At 35.6% G+C, this 22,846-nt stretch overlaps 2 protein-coding genes across 2 annotated transcripts in view; both read right to left on the bottom strand.

The window, feature by feature from the left end:
- LOC134661421 (atrial natriuretic peptide receptor 1) overlaps window positions 1-22,846 on the bottom strand; it is a 288,858-nt gene that overhangs the window by 197,834 nt on the left and 68,178 nt on the right. The window contains exons 2-4 of the mRNA XM_063517690.1: window positions 19,629-19,903; window positions 18,601-18,790; window positions 692-875 (exon numbers count right to left, since the gene is read on the bottom strand). Of these exons, the coding sequence (XP_063373760.1) occupies window positions 692-875; window positions 18,601-18,790; window positions 19,629-19,808 (554 nt within the window). The 5' untranslated portion in view covers window positions 19,809-19,903. The remainder of the gene's footprint in view (window positions 1-691; window positions 876-18,600; window positions 18,791-19,628; window positions 19,904-22,846) is intronic.
- On the bottom strand, window positions 21,534-22,160 carry LOC134655497 (uncharacterized). Its single transcript, XM_063511318.1, has one exon. It carries the CDS (start codon window positions 22,158-22,160, stop codon window positions 21,534-21,536), a length of 627 nt encoding a protein of 208 aa, XP_063367388.1.

Genomic DNA, 22,846 nt, shown 5'->3' with positions numbered 1-22,846 from the left:
CCTCATCCTCAAATTGTCGTTTCAAATATGCAATATTACTTTCGTTGCGAATTTTGACAGAGACCCATTCAATAAAATTTGCAATCAATACCCACTGACTCAAAATGGTGATCAGTAAAATTCTCAGCTGCAGTTTGACTCGCCAATATCGAAATAAAAAGCATTAAGAAGTCAACAAAGTGGCAATTGATACTTACTGTCTCATAACGTCGAACAGAAAGATGTTGTCATCAAAACCCCAGTGCACAGGAGCATGTTGTACCTACTCTGAACTGCAGTTCTACTTAGGTTAAACAGGATTTATTCAGTGGCCGATTTCCGATTTCAAACTCAATTTTCGAACGCTAAGTGAAAGGGACACGCGGGGGCATGTTTTAGTTTCGTGAGTGTTCCGGATTGATAGTGACAATGGATCGCAGATCAGCAGAGCAGCGAAAGAATGCTATTGAGGCTTATCATACCATTTACCTACTTTATTTTTTAGTACCGCAAGTTCGGAATATGCGGAAAACGTTGGAGGAGTGCGTTACACAAAGTATGTCGACATTTAGATTATGTCATTTACAAATCCGTATTTAATTCCGTTTATGTATGTTAGATATTTCTTAAATCAAATTTTGAAATCGGAAATCTGCCGCTGGATCCCCTGTATAGAGGTTTCAAAGTCACTATGCAGGTAAGCAATACTCACTGCCTCATAACGTCGATCAGAAAGAAGGCTATGTCCTTAAAGCCGACAGTCCCCGCACGCACGAGCATGTAGTACTCCGAGCTACAGTTTTGCTTCGGCTCGCTGAAGTCAAAGGAGAAGCCGCCGGTGGTGAGCATGGGCGTGCCTGTGCTGCCGAGGAACTTGGCGATGCGGGCCACAGCGGCTGTGGACAGAAGAGAATGCTCTTAGTGCACGTGCATTGACATGAATAATAAAGTTTAATATAATCTGAACTACACTTATGGACAAATTTAGAGGATAACCCGAACTACACTCATGGACAAATTAAGAGGATAATCCGAACTACACACATGGACAAATTAAGAGGATAATCCGAACTACACACATGGACAAATTTAGAGGAACGCAACAAAAAGTTTAAATACTAATTTTGAAATTACTTTAGGTGCTGTAAGTAATCCAGTAATTGAACCTGTTTTGCGTTCCTCTAGTTCATGAGCATATTTAGCAATCAACAGTTATATTTAATAATGGACAACTAATGGAGATGGTCGAAAAAGCTCTTAAATAGCCAAAAGGTTGCGTTTAATGGGGCGATTACACAATGAATCTGAATTAGTCGAAATGCCCAGTACATATTAAAGTTTTATCATGTGAGGTTCTCTTCAAAAGGGCTTATATATCTATGAAAACCATTCGTCCCCTTGTGTACGAGAGAAAATTGGTATAGCTCCCACGTTTCCCATTTAAGTTTAGCTACATGGTGCCAGTGTCGTGCCAGCGAAATGGGCTCCAGTGACTAGCATCGCCTAAAATCGATTAGCACAGCGCGTGAATAGGCTAATTCAAATGTATATTTCTACAAAAAAAATAACTGATTAGCTTTCAACGTTTGGTATGTGCGTAGTGGTCTAAAATTGTAGGTTCAAACCTCGGAACGGCCATATAAACATAAAATATTTTTCTCGATAGAAAATGCAAAACCTTACTAAGGAATTCGTTTAAGATCCTTATTAAACACAGACGAAGGAATATCTCAGTTTGCAAACTAACTTATGCCAAGAGGCGTTTACAATCAAGTTATTAACCATAAATTGGTCTTAGCACGCGTAATCAGCCGTATAAGGTTTTAGATAATCTGAGATGCGGGCAACCTAGCACGCCTCGTGTTCGTCGATTATACACATCGTGATTTACTAATTATTCCGTTTGACGAACGCCCGATATGACACGCTGTTATACATGATGATAAAAAAACCTTCGCCAAATTAAAAAAAGTTTTACGGCTTTTTACATTTACCGTTATTATAGGTATATAACGGTATGTAGCGACATCACGAAACGCCAGTGTGGTAATAAATACCGATCATAAAACATAAGGTCATTCGTGGAATGCACCGTTCCTGCGATTTGGAAATCAGCTTTTATAACTCCAGTTTTAAGGTTAAAGGTTCAAAAACGGATGTGTCTAATTACAGGCCGATTTCTAAATTGTGTATTTTGGCCAAGGTATTAGAAAGAATAGTCCACATGCAGATTTTGTCAGCATTGAAAAATTCTATTGATAACACTCAACACGGTTTCATTCAACGTAGGTCCACAGTATCTAACCTGGCTTTACTCAATGACTTTATCTCTGAGTCGATGGACAATGGCCATCAGGTGGATGTTATCTATACAGATTACAGTAAAGCTTTCGATCGTATTGATTACGATATCTTAATATCTAAGCTCTATTTGATTGGTATTAGAGGGGATCTTTTAAGATGGTTTAAGTCGTACATAAAAAATCGGTGTCAGTCAGTGGTGATTAATAATTACATGTCGAGCTGGGTATCTATACCAAGTGGAGTCCCCCAAGGGTCTATATTGGGCCCACTTCTATTTAACATTTTTGTTAATGACATACGTACTTGTTTCCAGTTCTCTAAGTTGCTCAGCTTTGCTGACGACATGAAAATTTTTGCTAAAATTGCCTCACCGGCTGATGCATACGCGCTACAATCTGATCTAAGAAGACTGGATACCTATTGTATCACAAATAAATTAGATTTAAACCCCTCTAAATGTTTTACAGTAACCTTCTCTCGTAAATCAAATAATATTTGTACCCCATATTCACTAAAAAGTAACATTCTTCAGCGAGTAGCAAGCATGAGAGATTTAGGTATTATTCATGACTCCAAACTTATGTTTAGTGAGCATATTGATAGTATAGTAGGTAAAGCTTCCAGGTCACTTGGTTTTTTAATGCGTAATTCAGTTTGTTTTACCCGTCCCAAAACTCTCAAAATTTTATATTCCGCTTACGTGAGAAGCAAACTAGAATACGCATCTCAGATATGGAATCCCCAATATCAAATTTATGTTGATAGGGTTGAGAGATTGCAGTTGAAATTCGTCAAATTTCTTTGTTACAAAATGCGAATTAATTATAGTTCTACCAACTACTTCAAGCTGTGTAAGAAACATCATTTGATCCCACTTGTTAAGCGCCGTGAAATTGCAGATATAGTGTACTTAGTAACTATTATAAAAGGTAATGTAGATTGTCCAAATTTGCTTAATAAGATATTTTTTAATGTTCCGTCAAGGAGGCTTAGGCATTTTCGTCCCATTAGTAGTAATTACCAAGCTGCTACTAGATATAGAAAAAACAGTTTCATATGCAGGGCAGGCATGAGTTTAAATAAAGTTCTTATAAATTGTGATAGCATACCAGTAATAAAAAATAAATTAACTAGATACTTCATGGGTGACAATAATTCTGGCGCAGGTCAGGGCTCGGTGCATTATTGAATGTGTATTACTCGCAAAAGGTTTATTCTTTTTTCTTCTCTTTACTTATTTTTGTAAACATAGATCATATACATATAGATCATCTGTTCTTATGCTTTGTGAACTTGTATGTGTAACTAAGTTGGGCAAAAACTTTTTATAATTTATTGTATTTCTATAAGTGAGAACCTATAATTGGCTGGAACCTATAAAATAAAATATATAAATAAGAATATCTTGATTAATTAAAATCAATCGTGTCGTTGTCTGACAATACATGTACCTACTACCTAGGTAAAAACGTAAAGGGTATTTTTATATAAGTATTATGCGATGATAACGCGCAATATAAACTGACAGGTGCACATTTTATCGGCTGCTCCATTGAATGATGTTTCGAGCATAACGACATCATTATGGAGATTATATCACACGGGTATTTCTGTCCATTGGTGTTTTACGCACTAGAAATAAATAACAAAACTTGTTATTCTTCACTTGTGTAGGTACACTGTTACGAAAACCATTACCAACTTTACTGTTGTTATATTATATTAGACATATAAATGAGAAGAAAAAGATTTCGGATTCGGAACATCTTAAGGCATCTTGGATATATCATCGGTTAACACTTGTCATACATATTTACAAAAATTACCATTACCGTCATTATAGCCAACTTTGCCACCAGGGGAAACTTTGCCCAAAATGACAATTTTAAACAAATTCGTTAATGTAGAAATATTTAAAATCCCACCAAAAACATTTTCATGTAAAATGTTGCCAAGACGAAACCATAAGGCTCGCACTGACAAAAAGTTATCAGATCTCTTGTAGAGCCAAGCTTCTAACTCTACAAGCCCTAACTTCACAAACTCTACACCTTAGTCAAAATATGTGGCTTGACCGTTTCGCTACTGTCACATAGACGTAAGGTGAAAAATGTATTCACTATTCATTATTTTTTATAATACAATAGTTCTTGGAGTAACGAAAGGGCCAAGCCAGATATTTTGACTAAGGTGTAGAGTTTGTGAAGTTAGGGCTTGTAGAGTTAGAAGAGATAAGACCTAGCTGGATCGATTTTTCGCCCCCGAAAACCCCCATATAGCCAATTTCATCGAAATCGTTAGAGCCGTTTCCGAGATCCCCGAAATATATAGGTATTATATATATTTATATTTATTTATATATATATATATATATAAATAAATAAACAAGAATTGCTCGTTTAAAGGTAATAGATTTAGATGTTTTATCTCTTTAACGCGTGAAATATACTCATGTTTTTGGCCATATTGTGACAGATTTTCTCTAAAGTGCCAACCCTAGCCTTTGTAAAATGCTTAGGTGAGTCTTATATGGAAATGGCCAAAAACGGGTAGGCAACATTGCCCACCCAATTTATTTAAAAGTTCTTACACTTATCGCTAAGTTATTAACAGGGAATGGTAGGATTGCCCAAAATCTTTAAGTGATCCTCAGACATCATCATCATACGAGCTGTATTAGAACACGAAATTGACGTGGGCAATGTTGTCCCAAACCACGGATATCTTTGCCCGCCCTCTATTTTTTTTGAGAAATTCGACATTTTTCAAAAAAAGAGGGCAAAGTTGGCTATAATGACGGTACAACTATCTATGTATTAAAACAACTTTTTTTTTTATTAAATATATACAAAGGCCCTTAAACACAGAACTGACATCCTGGACGCTTCGGCCTTCGCATTTAAGACACTATATCCAAGTATAATTTTTGGAAATGTTGCCATTATCCTCCTTTCTTGCAGATAAATACAGCTGTCACCTTTTATCCAAAACACCCAAAATAAATATCTGGGATATTTCAGAGAATTGTTGTCATTATCTTTGCTCCAATTTGCCCATTCTTTGATCACATAATACCTACCAATCAACAATGTCACTGACTTACTTTGAACAAACGATCAAATCAATGTTTCTTTTATGTAAGCATCTTCCATCATCTTTTCAATTGATTTCACATCAGCAATTTTAATAATGAATCGTTGTTCAAGCACCATCAGCTACGGGTCGGGAGCGACGCTAAGCACCAAGACAACGTTATTATTACGATAACAGTAAGTACCTACATTACTTATCACTCGAAAATGCTTTTTTTCAGCCATTGATCAAATTGATATAATTTTAGTTTTATATTTTAATATAAGTAGAGTTCTAATTTTACAAAAAAAATACATAAGTTTTTGACCCTGACTTTGATCGTAAAAGATAAAGATGCGACAATTGCGACCAACTAAATCAATCACCTTGAAACCTTCGAGTGTTAAGGAGCACCGTCCGGTCGATATCTTATATAGATACAGTTTAGTGGTTTATCTAAGATAAAACTGATCGCTATTCCAAGACTGTCACATCTCTGGAACCGAATAATGTATCACTGGGATTACTGGTAAGCCTGTATATTGAGAACAATCCCCTATTTATTACAGTTGCCGTTTTTTAAAGAAAGACTAACCCACATGAGTTACGGCTTAGTAGGTATTTAGGCCAATTGTGATCGTCTTATCAAGAGACTATTTTTTTCATCGTTTAATAATGAGCTAGCGCTTTTAACACGTTAATCGTGTTTAATATAAATAGTTCCTTTCCTGATTTACTTGTACGGACACCATTAATCAATCAAACAACAACTTATTGCTTTTATTGGGATAATGATAATGTTGGTGATGTATATACAACTTTCCTTATGTTAAAGTTTAAAAGGTACAATAGGAATGTTCGGCAAAATTTGTACTGTTAAGTACTTATAATATTTATTATCTTTTGATGAACAGAAGCTGGCTTGTTAATTTCTTACCCCCTAATGCATAAAACTTAACAAGCCTCAATTAGTTAACTTATGTTTTATCCCTTTCTTATTTAAATTTCATAACCTTTTAATTTTATTTTATAACTTATGTTAAGTTTACACAAATAAATTACAGGTAAGAAAATAAAAATGATAGATTAACACAACTAATTAATAGAAGCGCGTTTATGAAAGGAATTCGCGCTCTCTCTACGAAACAGATTAACATTCGATTAAAAAATTCATAGCCTTTGGCTCTGAAAAGAAGGAAAAATATGTTGAAAGCACTGGTGTCAGCTCCACCACTATGCTGTTCCATACCCCGCTCTTCCACCAAATGTGTAGAACGACCGTGTGATTGCGCTTTAAATAACGTTCGTAAATTATGATGCTAAAACCCTCAGTCCCTGTTATTATTAATTTACCAAACGAATACAATCACCGGGCCCCAGAGATGGGCCAAATTATAGCAAAAGTTAGAATAAACAGAACGGTAGGTACCTATGGAATCTCTGGGCGCCAATATTAAATAGGTCAACAGGATATGTCGGAAAGTTGGACCCAGAGCTCCAAGGGTCTGAATTCGTTGTTAATTTTATTTACTTAAGTGGTTTTAGATCTACTTGTAATGTTAAATATGAATTATAAAGTTATCATATAAATATGAAATTAGTAATCACAGTGTAAACATCATTACTTTGCTTGAAATTCTCTTTCGTTAGTTATTTTATCGAGTATCTAATCTAATACCTTTAAACGAGCAATTCTTGCATATTTATTTATTTATTTATTTATACGTATATATATTTCGGGGATCTCGGAAACGGCTCTAACGATTTCGATGAAATTTGGTATATGGGGGTTTCCGAGGGCGAAAAATCGATCTAGCTAGGTCTTATCTCTGGAAAAACGCTAATTTTTGAGATTTTATATGTTTTCCGAGCAAAGCTCGGTCTCCCAGATATTTTTAATTAAATTGGTGAATTCCTCCCAGTTACCAATTAGGTTGTATATATTTGTACTATATGACTAAGTACAAATAAATAACACCGAATATTAACATTAATTAGTAAAGTTAATAAAGAATAGTTTTTTATTGTAGAATTAAGCTTTAAAACAACGTGTATTCCAATAAATAGGGTAAATATCATGTTATTTTACTAATAAACATACAAATTATAAACTTAAATAAACCTCAGAATGAGTAAAACTACCTTAGCAAATAACATATTACCCCCCCCCCTCCCCCCCCCCACTCTGATTGTCTCCCGGATCAAATGTGCCAAAAATACTCGCGGCATTACCCATTAGTAAAGTTATTCGATTATGGCGTAGCAAATTTCAAACAAAGTTAGATTACTTTTTAAAAGCTCTTGGCATTTTTTATATAAAAGTCAAAGCCAGCAAATGACGTGGTGGCAGAATTTACGGCGCAATCGGAGAGTCAATAAGCCTTACGAGAACACCCTCTTAAGCCTGTTCACATTGTGTAGGCTAAGAATTGATGTTTGAATTTAGTACGTGAAATCTACTAACATATCTCAAAAGTACCAGCAACGGCCAAAATAAATTATTAACACTTTCGCGGCAAACGGAGTAGAAAGAATAATTATATTTTTTACACCTCCTATTTGGAAAAGAGGGATCAAAGTGGCACTTTTTCTTCCCTGCTAGGAGGGCTCAAAGTAACACTTTTCTGTTCTAGCACACTATTTTTACATTTGTTTGCACATTATTTTTTTAGCTTCAATAATCTGTTTAAGCATCAGATTGTGTCAACAGTAAGATTTTTTTTTATTTTCCTCATAGTTGATGTGTGTGTTGTGTGTGTGTAGTAGGTATGTGTCCCACGGTATCAAAATTATTTCGTCTTGGGCGTTAACACTTGAATCCCTCATTACGCTGAGAATTCTACAATAGAATCCATCGCTTCATTCAGGATTCAATGTATGCCCTTGACGGAAATATATCATTTTGATCTCTTGTATTAAAGTACTATAAATCTCTTTAACTATTTCACCAAAAAGTCGTTCAACGAAATGTTAATAAACAAATTTTTGATCTAATTATATTTCGCAGCATAAACAACAAATTAACTGTCAGACTTAAAACAGACTCTTAGGCATTTTCAAAAGTATTTAAAGAGTATCTGCTAGAAGAATGCTCTTGTTATATAGATAATTTTACACTTCAACAACTTTCAAAAATTATTGTTGAATTGTCGGGTCCAATGGACCACAGCGAAAGGTTTATATGGCATAATACTGTTAGCTTTGGTAACAATCTACATTTGTAGATTTGTCGAAACGTAAATGTAAATCTACATTTCGTTTTTGTCGCGACTGTAAAATAAATAATTAAAATAATCAATATTTGCGTAAGGAGTCACGCTCGTCATCTGTATAGGTAACTAGCTCTTAGCGTAAATAGGTATTACTTGTTTACTAACCGAAAGTTCTATACAAATCGTAAACAACGGGCTTCAATGGAGATTTGTGGGCTTGCTCGACGAGCGCCTGTTAATTTCTTGTACAGTCAGTAAGTTGTTAAGTGGGCGAGGAAGCAACTTTATTGTTAAGAGAATAAGAGCGTGTCAAGGTAATTTTAAACACCTCGCCCGCTTAGCAACTTCTGCTGACTGTACTAGAATATGCTAATACCCCTTTTGTCTTCCTGCCGCCTTGTGTTTTCCTTAGTCTAATTTGGGTTGTTAATTGTACGATAATATTAATAGTCATTAAATTAATTTGTAAAAGAAAATCCTCAATGGAAAATGGAGAGATAACATATTTGAGGAAAACAATGCATATTTATGAAACAAAAAAGATGTAACACAAAACAACTACGTGCTTGTGCACAAATCACGCGAGTCTCGATATTTCACGAAAAAATCACGATAGATCACGTTGGGGGAGTATGAGGAGACCTCACGTGTTTTTTCAACAGGGAACGAAACTAAGAAAAAATATCTACCACATGAGTAGATACTTTATCTCGGTGTCGTTATACATAAATCTTCACTCCGTACCTCAAAATAGCGATTCTTTTTACGAAATTGTGGAGAATGTATATTAAAATTAGGTTTAATGAAAAAAAATCAAAAAATACACGTCAGGTTATGTAGGGTAGGAGGGGGGGGGGAGCCAGCCTGGTAAAGGGTGAACATGTGTAAAAATATTACAGCTACTATCTTCCTAGAAATAATAGTTATTTGTTTTACAAGGGGGCAAAGTTGTTGTTTAACCGCTCGTGCTAATATTGATACCCGAGCAAGCGAAAGATTCCAAAATTGAACCACGAGCGTAGCGAGTGGTTCGAAAACTGGAATCTTGAGCGTTGCGAGCAGCGGCGGCTGGTAGCTATGTATTATGGGTGTTCTCTACTCACAATAAAAAACTAAACCTACACATTCGGCGCAAAGTCGGATCCCGTCCGTCCGTCCGTCCGTCGGTTTCCGTCCACCTGGTCATTGAACTCTCTCATAGATTTTCGGTATTACGAATATCTTGACGACCGATAGACGCCAACTGCTGTTCATTTTACAAATGGATATAATGTTTTTATTTAAATTTTATGGAAAGATGTGCTAAATTGTTAACACGCCTGTTTCGGTCCAAACAAACTCACCGCACAGCAGTCGCCCGCGCCCGCGCCAAACACAAAACATATAGGTAACACGAAAAACAAAATAAGCTAGTTACTTTTATCACATTCACACAACACAACCACGGTGTTTTTGCATAGGTATATTGATCTGATTTAAAAATATATAAGTTTTTGTTTTTGACTAACATTGTTACGAAAGTTCATGGTCGTCCATAATTTAACTCGAGTCAATTTTGTAATCTTTTGAACATTCTCACGTTTAATTGATTAATTTTTAAACACCTCACAACAAATAAATTATGTGATTTCACTGTTTAAACTCTTGTTACATTATTTAGAATGAAAAAAAGCCAAAATTGCATTCCCGCGCATACTTTAAAATTGACTAAGGTATGTTTAGAAACAAGTGACAACATCAACATTCAACATGGCGCGCGGGATGCGCGCGCAGGTCAACCGGGCTCGGAGCGCCGCTCCGATTTTGCCTCTTCCCTCATAGAAAATCTTCTGTTTCACGTGCGGAGCTGTGACGAAACTTCTCTTTCGCTCTTATTGAATTTCCTATTGATCGAATGTACTAAATCTTTTTCCATAGGAGCGCAATCCAAAGCGCTCCGCGTCGCGCGTTACCTTTGATTCCTATGAAATTACGCCGAGTAGGTAGTGGTGAGCTGTCTATAAACTTATAATGAATAAAGGTTATTATTTAATTGGTATTGAGTTTTTTACGATAGATCTTAAATAGTAATATATTAAATAGGTGGCGCACAAGCGCTCCTTAAGGCGACCCGCGCCTGGTTGCGAGGGTTTCAAAGCACGAGGGTTAAACAAAATTTGCCCCCGAGTGAAACACAAAATTTTTCACCACACCAACCCGAAGCAAATATTAAATATAAAATATCAAACAAGATCAAACCAAATCCAAATCCAAAAACCAAATGAATGTTATTAAATATTTATCATCCAAAATCATCATTTAAAAGTCAATTCTACCAGCAAACATAAGAAAACAACTCAAAATTTGCATTTAGTACTTTGCCTCACATGTGAATAAAATGCAACTTTGCTATCAGTTTTTGAAGTGCAAAGTAAGCCTTTCCTAGCTGTTGTGGTGAGAAGAGTTTTTATTGGTAGGAACCCCTGCCTATACTAAAACAATTTCACTCAAAATACGCGTCAGCAAAGACGATAATTTCGGTTTTATGTACCTTAATGGAGATATTATGGTTGTAATAAAACGTTATTAAACTATGCGGGACTGGTTTTGCCATAAAAGTACTACAGGCAATATTATTACGTCGGTAGATAGCATTTCGTTATTACATAGCTGGATCATTATTTTAGTATGGATTCTATACTAATAAACAAACATACTTATCAATACAGAAAAAAAAAAAAACATTTTTATTACGTTACATAGCATCTAAGTGGGATGTATCTATAACATTTTACCATCATATTAATTTTAGGGTTTAACTTAGGTACGTGTTTTTATTTACACGCGCGACATGTTTCGATCACGATTAATTGGTTCACAATGGCTGCTGCGTACTTAAATAAAAACTGGTAAAACAAGGTTACAAAATGTTGTGTTACTTATTCGTTTTATGAACCTTACCTTACCTTTTTACCATTTGAATTGGCACAAATTCAAATATATTTCGCAGTATTTAATTCAGTCCGAGATCATTTCATCCAAGCGATACAAAAGCGTATATATTTCAGCCATAGTTAAATACTATAGGCTATTTCGGATTCACTGAAACATGATATTGCACAAAGGGCCAGGCCAGAATGCCATAGTAAAATCGGCCCTGGCTGAAAATCAAATATTCTTATACACGATTATATGTATTATTATTCGATATAATTTTAATGAATATTATACCCTCAATGCTTATTGTAATGTTATTGTGCTTAGTACAAGCTTTGCTTAGTTTGGGGCTAGGTTGATCTGTGTAAGATGTCCCCCAATATTTATTTATTTATTTTTATTTATTGTTAGCGAAATAAATAAATAAAAAAACAGTTTAATTATTTATTTGCCAAACTATGCAATCGCTTGCAAACGCTGCCTGCGTTAAACAAACATTAAAAAAGTAAAAACAAAAAAAAAACATACATACAATCGAATTATTAACTTCCTCCTTTTGGGATTTGGAAGTCGGTTACAAATAATCAGCAATATTTAAGAAGTGGATGAAACTCGGGATAATTAACGTATGTAGTATCTATCCCCAACAACGAACCAACAACCAGTGATGTTATAATCTTAAAAAACCTACTTCTCTAACTCATGCTTGACAAAAATGTGGCTTAAAAACTTAACATGCTTAACAAACATAGGTAACGAAGAGGACAAATCGCCAAACGTGAACTATGCGTCATTGGAGAGTTCCGTTCTGATCATCATCAGCAGTTCCACTTCCTTAAATGTCACTTTTTTGAATGTATATGCTTGATTTGTTGATAAAAACACAAAAATCACTATATGTATTATGTATGCCTTTAAGATTTGAGGAGTTCCCTCGATTCCTCATGGATTCCATCATCGGAAGTGGGTTTTAAAAAAACAGGACCAATTTGTATGCATATACATACAAACAAAAAAAAATTCAAAATCGGTCCAGTAATGACGGAGATACAACCGAATTATTAACTTCCTCCTTTTGGGATTTGGAAGCCGGTTAAAAATTATTAGCAATGTTTGAGAAGTGGATGAAACACGGGATAACTAACGTATGTAGAATATAAATAATAGTTATTTGTACAACAAGAGATCAAAGTTTGATATTTCTTCGAGTGCTTATTTTGAGTCCCGTGCAAGCGAAAGATTGTATACTAGATTCACGAGCGTAGCGAGTGAATCTAATTTAGAATCTTGAGCGTAGTAAGGGACTCAAAAGCGCACGAGATGTAAATAACTTTGATCTCGTGTAGTTCATAAAACTTTTCACCTCAGCAGTGAGAACATATTATAGAACCCGAAAAATGTATTCCTTCTTCATCACTTACCTATTCACTCATGTTTTTTTAAGATATACCAACAATTAAGTTTTCACCTCAGCAGCTCGAACAAGGGTACTTTGCTACTTAAAAACAGTGAGCAAAATCGCATTTTGCTCACTGAGTGAACAAAATCGCATTTTGCTCATTTTGTCTCACTCAGTGAGCAAAATGCGATTTTGCTCACTGTTTTTAAGTAGCAAAGTACCCTTGTTCGAGCTGCTGAGGTGAAAAAATAATTTTATTTATGTATGTAGTATCTATCCCCAACAACGATCAAACAACCAGTGATGTTAAAATCACGAGAGCCGGGTGCATGAGGACAGCTTATGAGCGGTGGTCGTGGAGATCCTTAGGATCCTTCGCTTAGCTTAAGCCGTTATTTTACTGACATAACGCTAACGTAGTCGCCGGCAAAAGCCAGTAAGTAAGTAAGTAAGTAAGTAAATATTCTTTATTGCACCAATAATTATACATTTTACATACATGTACAACTACAAAGAAATTTTAACGGAAAATAGAACCAGGTAACAACAGGTCTTATCGCTAAAAAGCGATCTCTTCCAGATAACCTTACTAGCCAGCCACTTACTAGCTAGCCAATACTTAAGCTAATAAAGTATGCAAATCAACAATGTTTCCCGAATTCTAAATGTCGGGTCCGAAATAATACCACAATTAATACTGACGCCACAATTAATACAACGTGACCCAACACGGCCCTTTCATTTATTTCCACACGCTGGATCCTTTTAAAAAGCTCTTTTGGATAAATCGGCCAGTGTTTTAATTTGTCAATGTAATCACCCCCCATATTGGACCAGGACCCAATTTTTGGAATTCCGTACCTAAAAAGGAAAAAACGGAACTCTTATTGGATCACTCGTGCGTCTGTCTGTCTGTCTGTCCGACCATTACCCCCCCCCCCCCTTATTTCTCTAAAATTTTGACAAAAATACACAAAATATTTCTTTATCTATAGATGACAGGAAAACCTATTAGTCTGGCGTTAAATTAAACACAAGTCGTCTCCTTCACGATTTTCGTAGACATCTCTTCTAAATACCTAAAACTGGTATGGATGTGTTCCTCGTGGTCTCTAGAATACGAATTGACCGGTTTTAGTTTATGGAGAGGGGGACGTGTCGATAAAAAGGGGGGGAATGTGGGCGGCCGACCAGCATTGATATTTGTTCACATCTTGAGTCCTATGGGACCGATCGGTTCGTTTCAGGTGTCGTTAGAAAGAGTATTAAACGTGCTATTATTGCTTCATAATAACTGTAGTCATAACTGTAGTCGTTTAGAAAATATTTTAAAATATATGATTTTTTACCGTGCATGGATGGCATAAGTACTGACAAAACATGCGTCTAACTCAATAAATTATAACTTTACCGCAATTAATGTTATTACAAAATATACGAGAAATTTCATTAGCTTTCTAAAAACATAAGGTTTATTGGTGTATGGTATTATATAACCATGTAATGATGAATTTTGTTCAGCATGGGTCACTACGCACCGTCACGTAAATGGCGGGCGACCGACCACAACTGTTCATTGTTTCTCGGGTTCTATTTTACTGATCAATTGGTGATGGATACCATTAGAAAGAATGTTAAATGTACAATAATTGGTTTCTAATAACCGTAGTCATAACTGTAGTCATTTACAAAATAATTGAAAATATATGATTTTTACCGTGCATGGACATAAGTACTGGTAAAACATGCTTCTAACTCAATAGATTATAACATTACCGCAATAAATATTTTCAAAATATACGGGAAATTTTATGAGCTATCCAAAAATATACGTTTTATTGCTTTATAATGTTGTATAACTAAGTAATCATGAATTTTGTTCAGCATGGGTACTGTGCACCGTCACGTAAATGGAGCCCGGCCATCGTTGAGTTTTCATTATATTTCAGGTTCTATTTTTCTGATACATGGTGGATACCATTTGCAAGCATATTACATTTTCTGTGAATACTCGATTGTTTGAAATCTGAGGCCCAAAATAACCATTTTAAAAATATTAAAGAAAATGTTTAATTTTTACCTTAGAGGTTTGCTTAGTGACTGAAATAATTTGAGAAAGAGATAATGTAGTAAATATAGCGTGAAATTTTTAGAGTAAAATGAGCAAACTATTTATTAACTTTCCAAAAATATTGTTTAGTTACCGTACAACTAGGGCTTGCAAATATTCGAAACTTTCAGATATTCGAATATTCGACTTTTTCTGACGACGTATTCGAATATTCGAATAATTATTCGAATATTATAAAAAATAAGAAAAGGAACGAGAAATCGGTTTATAATCGTTTTATTCAAAAGCTTTTTTCACATATTGCTAAAACTAAGGATATTTGGTAGAAATCCACTTAATTGACTAGATTTTATCATCCTACTATTTATAAGATGCCCACATTTATAAAAACAAGTAAAACGCCAAAATTAGACGTATTTAATATTTCTAGATAAAACTTATTATAAATGCGTCGTTGCGTGAAATAATATAACTTTAACCATGCAAACACCTAGGTATGTAAGATATTTTTTTTAGTAGGTAATTATTTTCCGATTTAAATTAACTTGTAATCACTCAGAGGCCTGTAAAAAGGCCTTTAATTTCATTGTATTTTGAATCTTTATTGACTTCATTTGTTTTGGCAAGTTATTATTCCTAATGGTCGGCTAATTATATAATATTGGAATATTTAAGGGAAAAAGTTAGTTGAGTACTGAGTGGATTATTCGTCAGCTAAAGGTGCATGGTTAGATTACCTAGTTGGCCAGGTTTGGTATGATTAAATTTGAGAATTGCGATGTGGCAAGGTTTAGACTTCAAAAATTCGCTTAACGTACGCTTGTACTGAATAAACAGAATGACCCTTTAACTTAAAACTTACGCACCGTAAAAATAACATACTTTTTGATTTCGTTTTCTTTTAAATTGAGTTAGGTTTCACTGTATTCACGAAGTCTATCGAGAGGAATACAGTAAAAATATTATTTCCTTCGTATTTGGGTACCTACCGTTCCTCATTCACTGTAAATACCCGTAAAACACACAGAAACTGTAACTACAGCGGATGACATCGATTTTTTTATAGTAATAAAAAATATTCGAATATTCGAAACCTGAGCGGCCGAATATTCGAATATCAAAACAGGTCGAATATTCGACAAATTCGAATATTCGAATATTCGAATTGCAAGCCCTACGTACAACTATAAACATATATGTAGGTATGCCAGGACCAATTTCGCCAAGCAAGCAAACACACGGCGCGGCGAGCGCCTGGTAGACCAGCAGCATTCTATTATTGTTTGACAGTAAATTTTATAAGTAATGTAGGTATCCAAAATGATAAAATATCGATATAAATGATGGTTTGTTTGTTTTCTTTTTTTATCACAGGAAACTTAAGTATAGTTTGACTCTTTTGACAAAAGCCCAGTTCTAGGTTCATAACATCGTTAAGTTCGTAGCTTTCATGATTGCAAAACCACTGCATATGAAGTACTTAATATCTGTGTTGTTATTTGACTCACGCGTCTACACGTAAAACGTTTTCAAACCCACTCCGTAGTTAATAATTTAAAATCACCTTTTTAGTGAGATCTGAGGCTTGTGGCGTTAAAGAGATATTTGTCGCCGCACGCTCCAGGATGCAAAATAAGTGACTACTATTTGAGTAGCAGCGTATGTCCACATAATAACTATCCGTGAAGTCCGGTTTTAAGTATAGTAATAGTAAGATGTCAATATTGAGTAAACTATCTATATTATATTTATTTACTATTTTATTTTACGGTCTAATTTATAGTTTTTGCTTACCTATTGATTCATTGGCGTTTGGCATTGTAGTTTTAGCTTGTAAGTATGACTCTATTGACAGTTATAAGATGTACTACGGTATTTAAATAACGCTCGTCTGTAACTACATGATCTTAGATCTATAATAGCGACTCATAACTTCTCTGTTCGACTGTAAGTCATACAAGAGAGTTAAGTAGCGATTGCGATATAAAAAGCTATAAGTAGAAGGCTTTATCACGCGTTTAGAACCTTAAGTGCAAATTGCAGATTATTACTCATATAGATGTTAAGGTTGTTCAATTCACTTTGAGCTATAAGCTATAATACTAGCAGCTTAACATGCAATATAGCGCCCAAAACAGCTACTGTAGATCTTAAATCTTTAGATGAACCTTTTAAACACTTTTATCTCACCAGAGCCTGTAAACTGTAAACTAAGACTATAGATGTAGCTATTCTAGAGCCAGGCTGTCTTTAGGTAAGAAAATAGGCGCTAAGTGTCGCCTTATTGTTTGTTGGGATTTATATGACGGTGCGCAGTGACCCATGCTGAACAAAATTCATTATTACTTGGTTATATAATATCTTACACCAATAAATCTTATGTTTTTGGAAAGATAATGAAATGTCTCGTATATTTTGTAAATACATTAATTGCGATAAAGTTATAATTTATTAAGTTAGAACCATGTTTTAGCAGTACTTATGTGCATGCACGGTAAAAAATCATGTTTTCAATTATTTTGAAAATGACTAAAGTTATGACTACAGTTATTGAAAACCAATTATAGTACGTTTAATATTCTTTCAAATGGTATCTATCACGAACTGATCAATAAAATAAAACCCGAGAAATAATGAAAAGTTGACACCGATCTCCTGCCATTTACGTGACGGCGCTTAGTGACCCATGTTGAACAAAATTCGTAATTACTTGGTTATATAATATCATACACCAATAAAACTTATATTTTTGGAAAGCTAATGAAATTTCACGTACATTTTGTAAGAATATTATTGGAGTAAAGTTATAATTTATTGAGTTAGACGCATATTTTATCAGTACTTATGCCATCCATGCACGGTAAAAAAATCAAATATTTTAAAATATTTTGTAAATTACTAAAGTTATGACTACGGCTATTAGAAACCATTTATTGTACGTTTAATAACCTTTCAAATGGTACCTATCAGCAATTGATCAATAAAATAGAACCCGAGAAATAATGAAAAGTTTACGTCGGTCGCCCGCCATTTACGTGACGGTGCGTAGTGACCCATGCTGAACAAAATTCGTTATTAATTGGTTATATAATATCATACGCCAATAAAACTTATGTTTTTGGTAAGCTAATGAAATGTCTCGTATATTTTGTAATAAAATAATTGCGGTATTGTTGTAATTTATTGAGTTAGGCGCATATTTAATCAGTACTTATGCCATCCATGCACGGTATAAAATCAAATATTTTAAAATATTTTGTAAACGACTACAGTTATGACTACGGTTATTATGAAACAATAATAGCACGTTTAATACTCTTTCAAACGACACCTCACACGAACCGCCGATCGGTCCCATAGGACTCAAGATGTGAACAAATATCAATAATGGTCGGCCGCCATCTTTGCCCCCCTTTTTTTCGACCCGTCCCCCACTCCATAAACTAAAACCGGTCATTTCGTATTCTAGAGATCACGAGGAACACATCCATACCAGTTTTAGGTATTTAGAAGAGATGTCGACGACTTTTCTCGAAACAGGCCGATTTCCACCTGTCTATATCAGAAATGTGCAGTCAAGCGTGAGTTGTTCTTAATGTACGGAACCCTTGGAACGCGAGTCCGACTCGCACTATAATCCCACTTACCTAGTGCAAAGTCACAGGAAGGCCCAAAGAAGACGTGCGCGCAGTCATTGTAGGCGTCTATAGCCTCGATGACGGCGTAGGCAGAGTCGCAGTCTTCCACGTCGTAGCTCATGTACTCGAACTGCACCCAGTCCGGAAAGGCTTGCTTGACGACCGCTTGCTGCAGCGCCAGCTCAATAGCGGGCTCCACCTGAAAACCGTTAGTATAAGTCAGCCATACTCTAAGTGTGTTCCGCGGAACCCTAGGGTTCCGCGACACCCCTGCAGGGGTTCCGCAAGAATTTAAAACACTATGCTTTAGTCGCCTCGAAAAATTTTACTATGCCGCCACCGTATTGTAGGGTTCCATCAAGTATTTCGCTTTCCAAAAGGGTTCCGTAAAAAAAAAGATTGAGAACCGCTGGTATAAGTAATAAAAGGGGCAGGGCCGGCTTAAAGATTTATGGCCTCACCGGAACGTTTGTTTGGCCTGTACTATAGTTATGCGAGGCCGTAAGAGCGGCAGATTTAAAAAACTCTACAGTTGTGCGAAACCTGCAATTTTTCATCGCAATAAAAATTAATGCTTTATAAAATTTTAATAAACACTTAAATTGTTTTTTAAAAGAGGCGTTTTAAGTATAAGGTCGGTTTACATATATCTACAGACATTAAGGGCCACTTGCACATTTACTTATCCAAGGTTAACCGATTAAACCTGGAGTTACTATGGTTACCAGTACAATTTAACACTGGGTTAGCGGTTCAACCGATTTACAGAAAAAAAAACATGGCAACTTCTTGAACCTTCATTCATTCATTTAGGTATAGGTACATTAATTGATTGCCTGTAATAAAGTTTGGATTAGAGTTAAGGCTAGGGGCCCGTTTCTCAAAAGCTTGTAACTTGTGATACAAGTGAAAGTTCCTTTCTAACAAAAGCTGTCAAAAAGTGACATTCGCTTGTATTACAAGTTACAAGCTTTTGAGAAACGGGGCCCTGGTGTAGGTACTACTAAAGCAGACTAAAGCAATCGTCACCTACTCACCATAGTCAATGAAGCATAATAAGACGTATTCCGCGGCAGCAACAAAGCTGCCCTAACAACGCAGTTTCCTTCATCATCGCAAAGGCTCTCACACGATCTCACGCGCTCTTCCCCTCTACAATTACTCGCTCCAACACCACACGACACACACAAGAGCACTAGCACTATATACCACGCCATGTTAAACTTCCGTAACACTAAGATCAATCACTGAAGCACTTCGCTTATCTTATCACATTTTGATGCACTTTTGATATCACTGTTTCGTTCAGCATCTGAAACAAAAAGAAAGTCTGTTAACATTTTTATTGAGTAAATATATACCTGTATATTAGTTTTCCTCTTGTAGTTAGGTTGATACCAAAGTAAGAGTAAGGCTGAAAGCGTTCTGACGCTCGACGACATCGACGTTTGTACGTTATTTAGTGAGTTTAGATTTGACAAATGCTGAACTTATATAGCGCATAGTCTCATACTTTTTAATACAAAGATTTTTTTTTGCCTGACACGTTCATAGCACGGTCATGGTACGAGTATGATACGGTGTAGTGTGTAGTGGGCAGAGACCTTAAAGGTCTATGCTTAACATGAACGTTTAAAAATCTAGTAATTTTTTTTGTTCATCCAAATTGAGTTATTTTGAATAAGAATAGGTTTAGTTTCGAAAGTAATAATGCTTGCTATTCTAATGTTTTTTTTTTTATATAAATACTTTCATATTAGTACCCACAAGACACGCTTGATCTAATGATTACTATTGTTGTCCTTATTTATATTTAACATTAATGTCTTAATTAAAAATTTTCATCTATCTATAATTACTTCCTGATACCAAGACCGCAACTTTACGTACAGCCAATGTTGATTTAGTATATTTTTGGCACCGATACATTCCGAGGGATAAACTACGTCCGTCAGCTCGTTGACAGACGGACGGACATTACACATGTGGTAACTCGTTTAGATTAGTTTGTGAAAAATATACACGTGGGTGGTTGAAGACTAAGTACCAATTACGTAGTATATCTTTTTAAGCGTTATAGAAATTGCTTACATGAAGTATTCCATTGTCCCGTACGAATACAATTTTTCTGAAAATGTCCAGGTAAGTATATGAGTTCCTTTTTCAGTGACAAACGTTAAAAAAAATTGCTTATAAAAATGATCATCGGCAACATCGAAAACACAGAAAAATTAATTCTGATACATGAAATAAAATGTGTTTGTAAGTATGGGACAGCTCACGCGCGAGAACACAACTCATGCTAGCACTTCTAGCGCGATTTCAAGTATGGACTCGCGCGCGAGAACGCAACTTATGCTAGACCGCCTGGTCAGATAACCTGCAAGAAGCGAAGTCGACGTCGACGTTATAATTTTAACATTTACTACCCTCGTCACATCCGTTGCCGGAATCATCGCAATAGTAATATCCGCTATCGTCAACCACCTTGATGAAACCATCCCTGAACGTTGAGACAGATCCCTAATAGTCGTAATGGCTTAGTTTAGATCCAGAATCATTATTCCTGCAATTCATGCCGCAATCATGTTGTAACTTGATGGAATTAAATAAAGAAAACAGTTTATATTGAATATGTGAGTTTTATTTTATATGAGAATCGCCATTACATAATACTCATATTAGCAAGAGTTAGACACGAGTGACATAAAAGTCGAATGCCGGAAGGCGGAAGTCTATTTTAAAAACTACATGTCAACGACACAAATAATAAACCACCACAAAGGTGCAATTACATTGCTATATTTCTAACACCCCTTCTCAATGTAATTACACTTTAAAAACTTAATAAGTATTCTCCACAAATTCATTAAAAACAAACTTAAATGTTATGCATACCACACATCACAAGAAACCGTGTGAGCAACTCCCTGTTTAGGGCTTTAGTGAGCATGTCCTAGCACACTAAGTCCCACACCATTACCAACTTCGACTTTCCATTCACTATTTGCGCTAGTAAACGTGGAAAATAGTGCACGTTCGCGGCATATATGTTCACTCGATCCGGAATCAACCAGAAAAAGAGTCTTATTATGTGGTTCTAGCGAATCAGACACCACAAACGCGTTACTTTTCTTCTGTTCTTTGTTCTTCCTAAACCAACACTGTGCTTTGTTATGTCCCCCTTTACCACAGTAGAAACACTTGTTATTATGTCCTTCACTCTTGTTGTTACTATTGTTGCTTCTACACTCACTGGCATAATGTCCAAGTCTATTACACTTCATGCACTTTGCATTATTTTTATTCTTCGCTATGAAAGCTGACGAGGACGGGGTTGGCGCTTCGCCTTTTTCTTTTACTCTCTCTTCTTCTACCAGTAATCTCGCCACCAAGTTATCCATGGTTTGCTTGTCATCAGGGGCAGACTCCCAAGCGGATACAAAGTGTTTATACTCATCAGCCAGCGACATTAAAACTTTCGTAATAACGAACTTATCAGAGACTTCTTCGCCCATCTGTTTGAGCTGATTCTGCATTTCCTGGATCTTTGATAGGAATGTAGACATCGCAGTCCCTGATTCGTATTTAAATTGAAAGAACCGTTGCTATACGATGTGGATACTAGTTTCCGTCTTTTGCTCATAAACACTCTGCAGTTTCTTCCACATTTCAGCCGAGGTTGAACATGATATAATATGCAGCATGGCATTCTCCTTCATACGCGTAACCAACAAGGCTTGAGCCTTCGCATCTTTTGTTTCCCAAGTAGTTCGAGCACTACCAGCTTCTTCGGGTTTTACGCTCTTTCCCTCGACAATGTCCAACCAATTTTGACCTCGCAATAAAACGGTGGTTTGAAATTTCCATATATTCCAATTACTGGATCCTTCCAACTTTATCAAGTTGTTATTTGTATTGAGATTTAAATCCATCTTGCTGTCCTCCCTTGCTCTTTCAGCCGAGCAAGTAATAAATTATTTTTATTCCAACAATGGCGTCCGTACCAAACCTCACTTTTATACCGACCGCCGACACATTTCTTTCGGCGTTGAACTTCCTGAATTCTTTATATATTTTTTAAAGGAATATGTGCCAGGGCCCATAACCTGATGGAATTAAATAAAGAAAACAGTTTATATTGAATATGTGAGTTTTATTTTATATGAGAATCGCCATTACATATTACTCATATTAGCAAGAGTTAGACACTGTGAGTGACATAAGAGTCGAATACCGGAAGCCGGAAGTCTAT

This window comes from Cydia amplana, chromosome 1 (assembly GCF_948474715.1).
Source record: "Cydia amplana chromosome 1, ilCydAmpl1.1, whole genome shotgun sequence".
In the NCBI taxonomy this organism is placed as follows: Eukaryota; Metazoa; Arthropoda; class Insecta; order Lepidoptera; family Tortricidae; genus Cydia; species Cydia amplana.
This window is presented reverse-complemented; position numbering and strand designations above follow the sequence as displayed.

Excerpts from the sequence above, each read along its gene's own strand:
- LOC134655497 (XM_063511318.1), bottom strand. The coding sequence starts at position 22,160 with ATGTCTACATTCCTATCAAAGATCCAGGAAATGCAGAATCAGCTCAAA.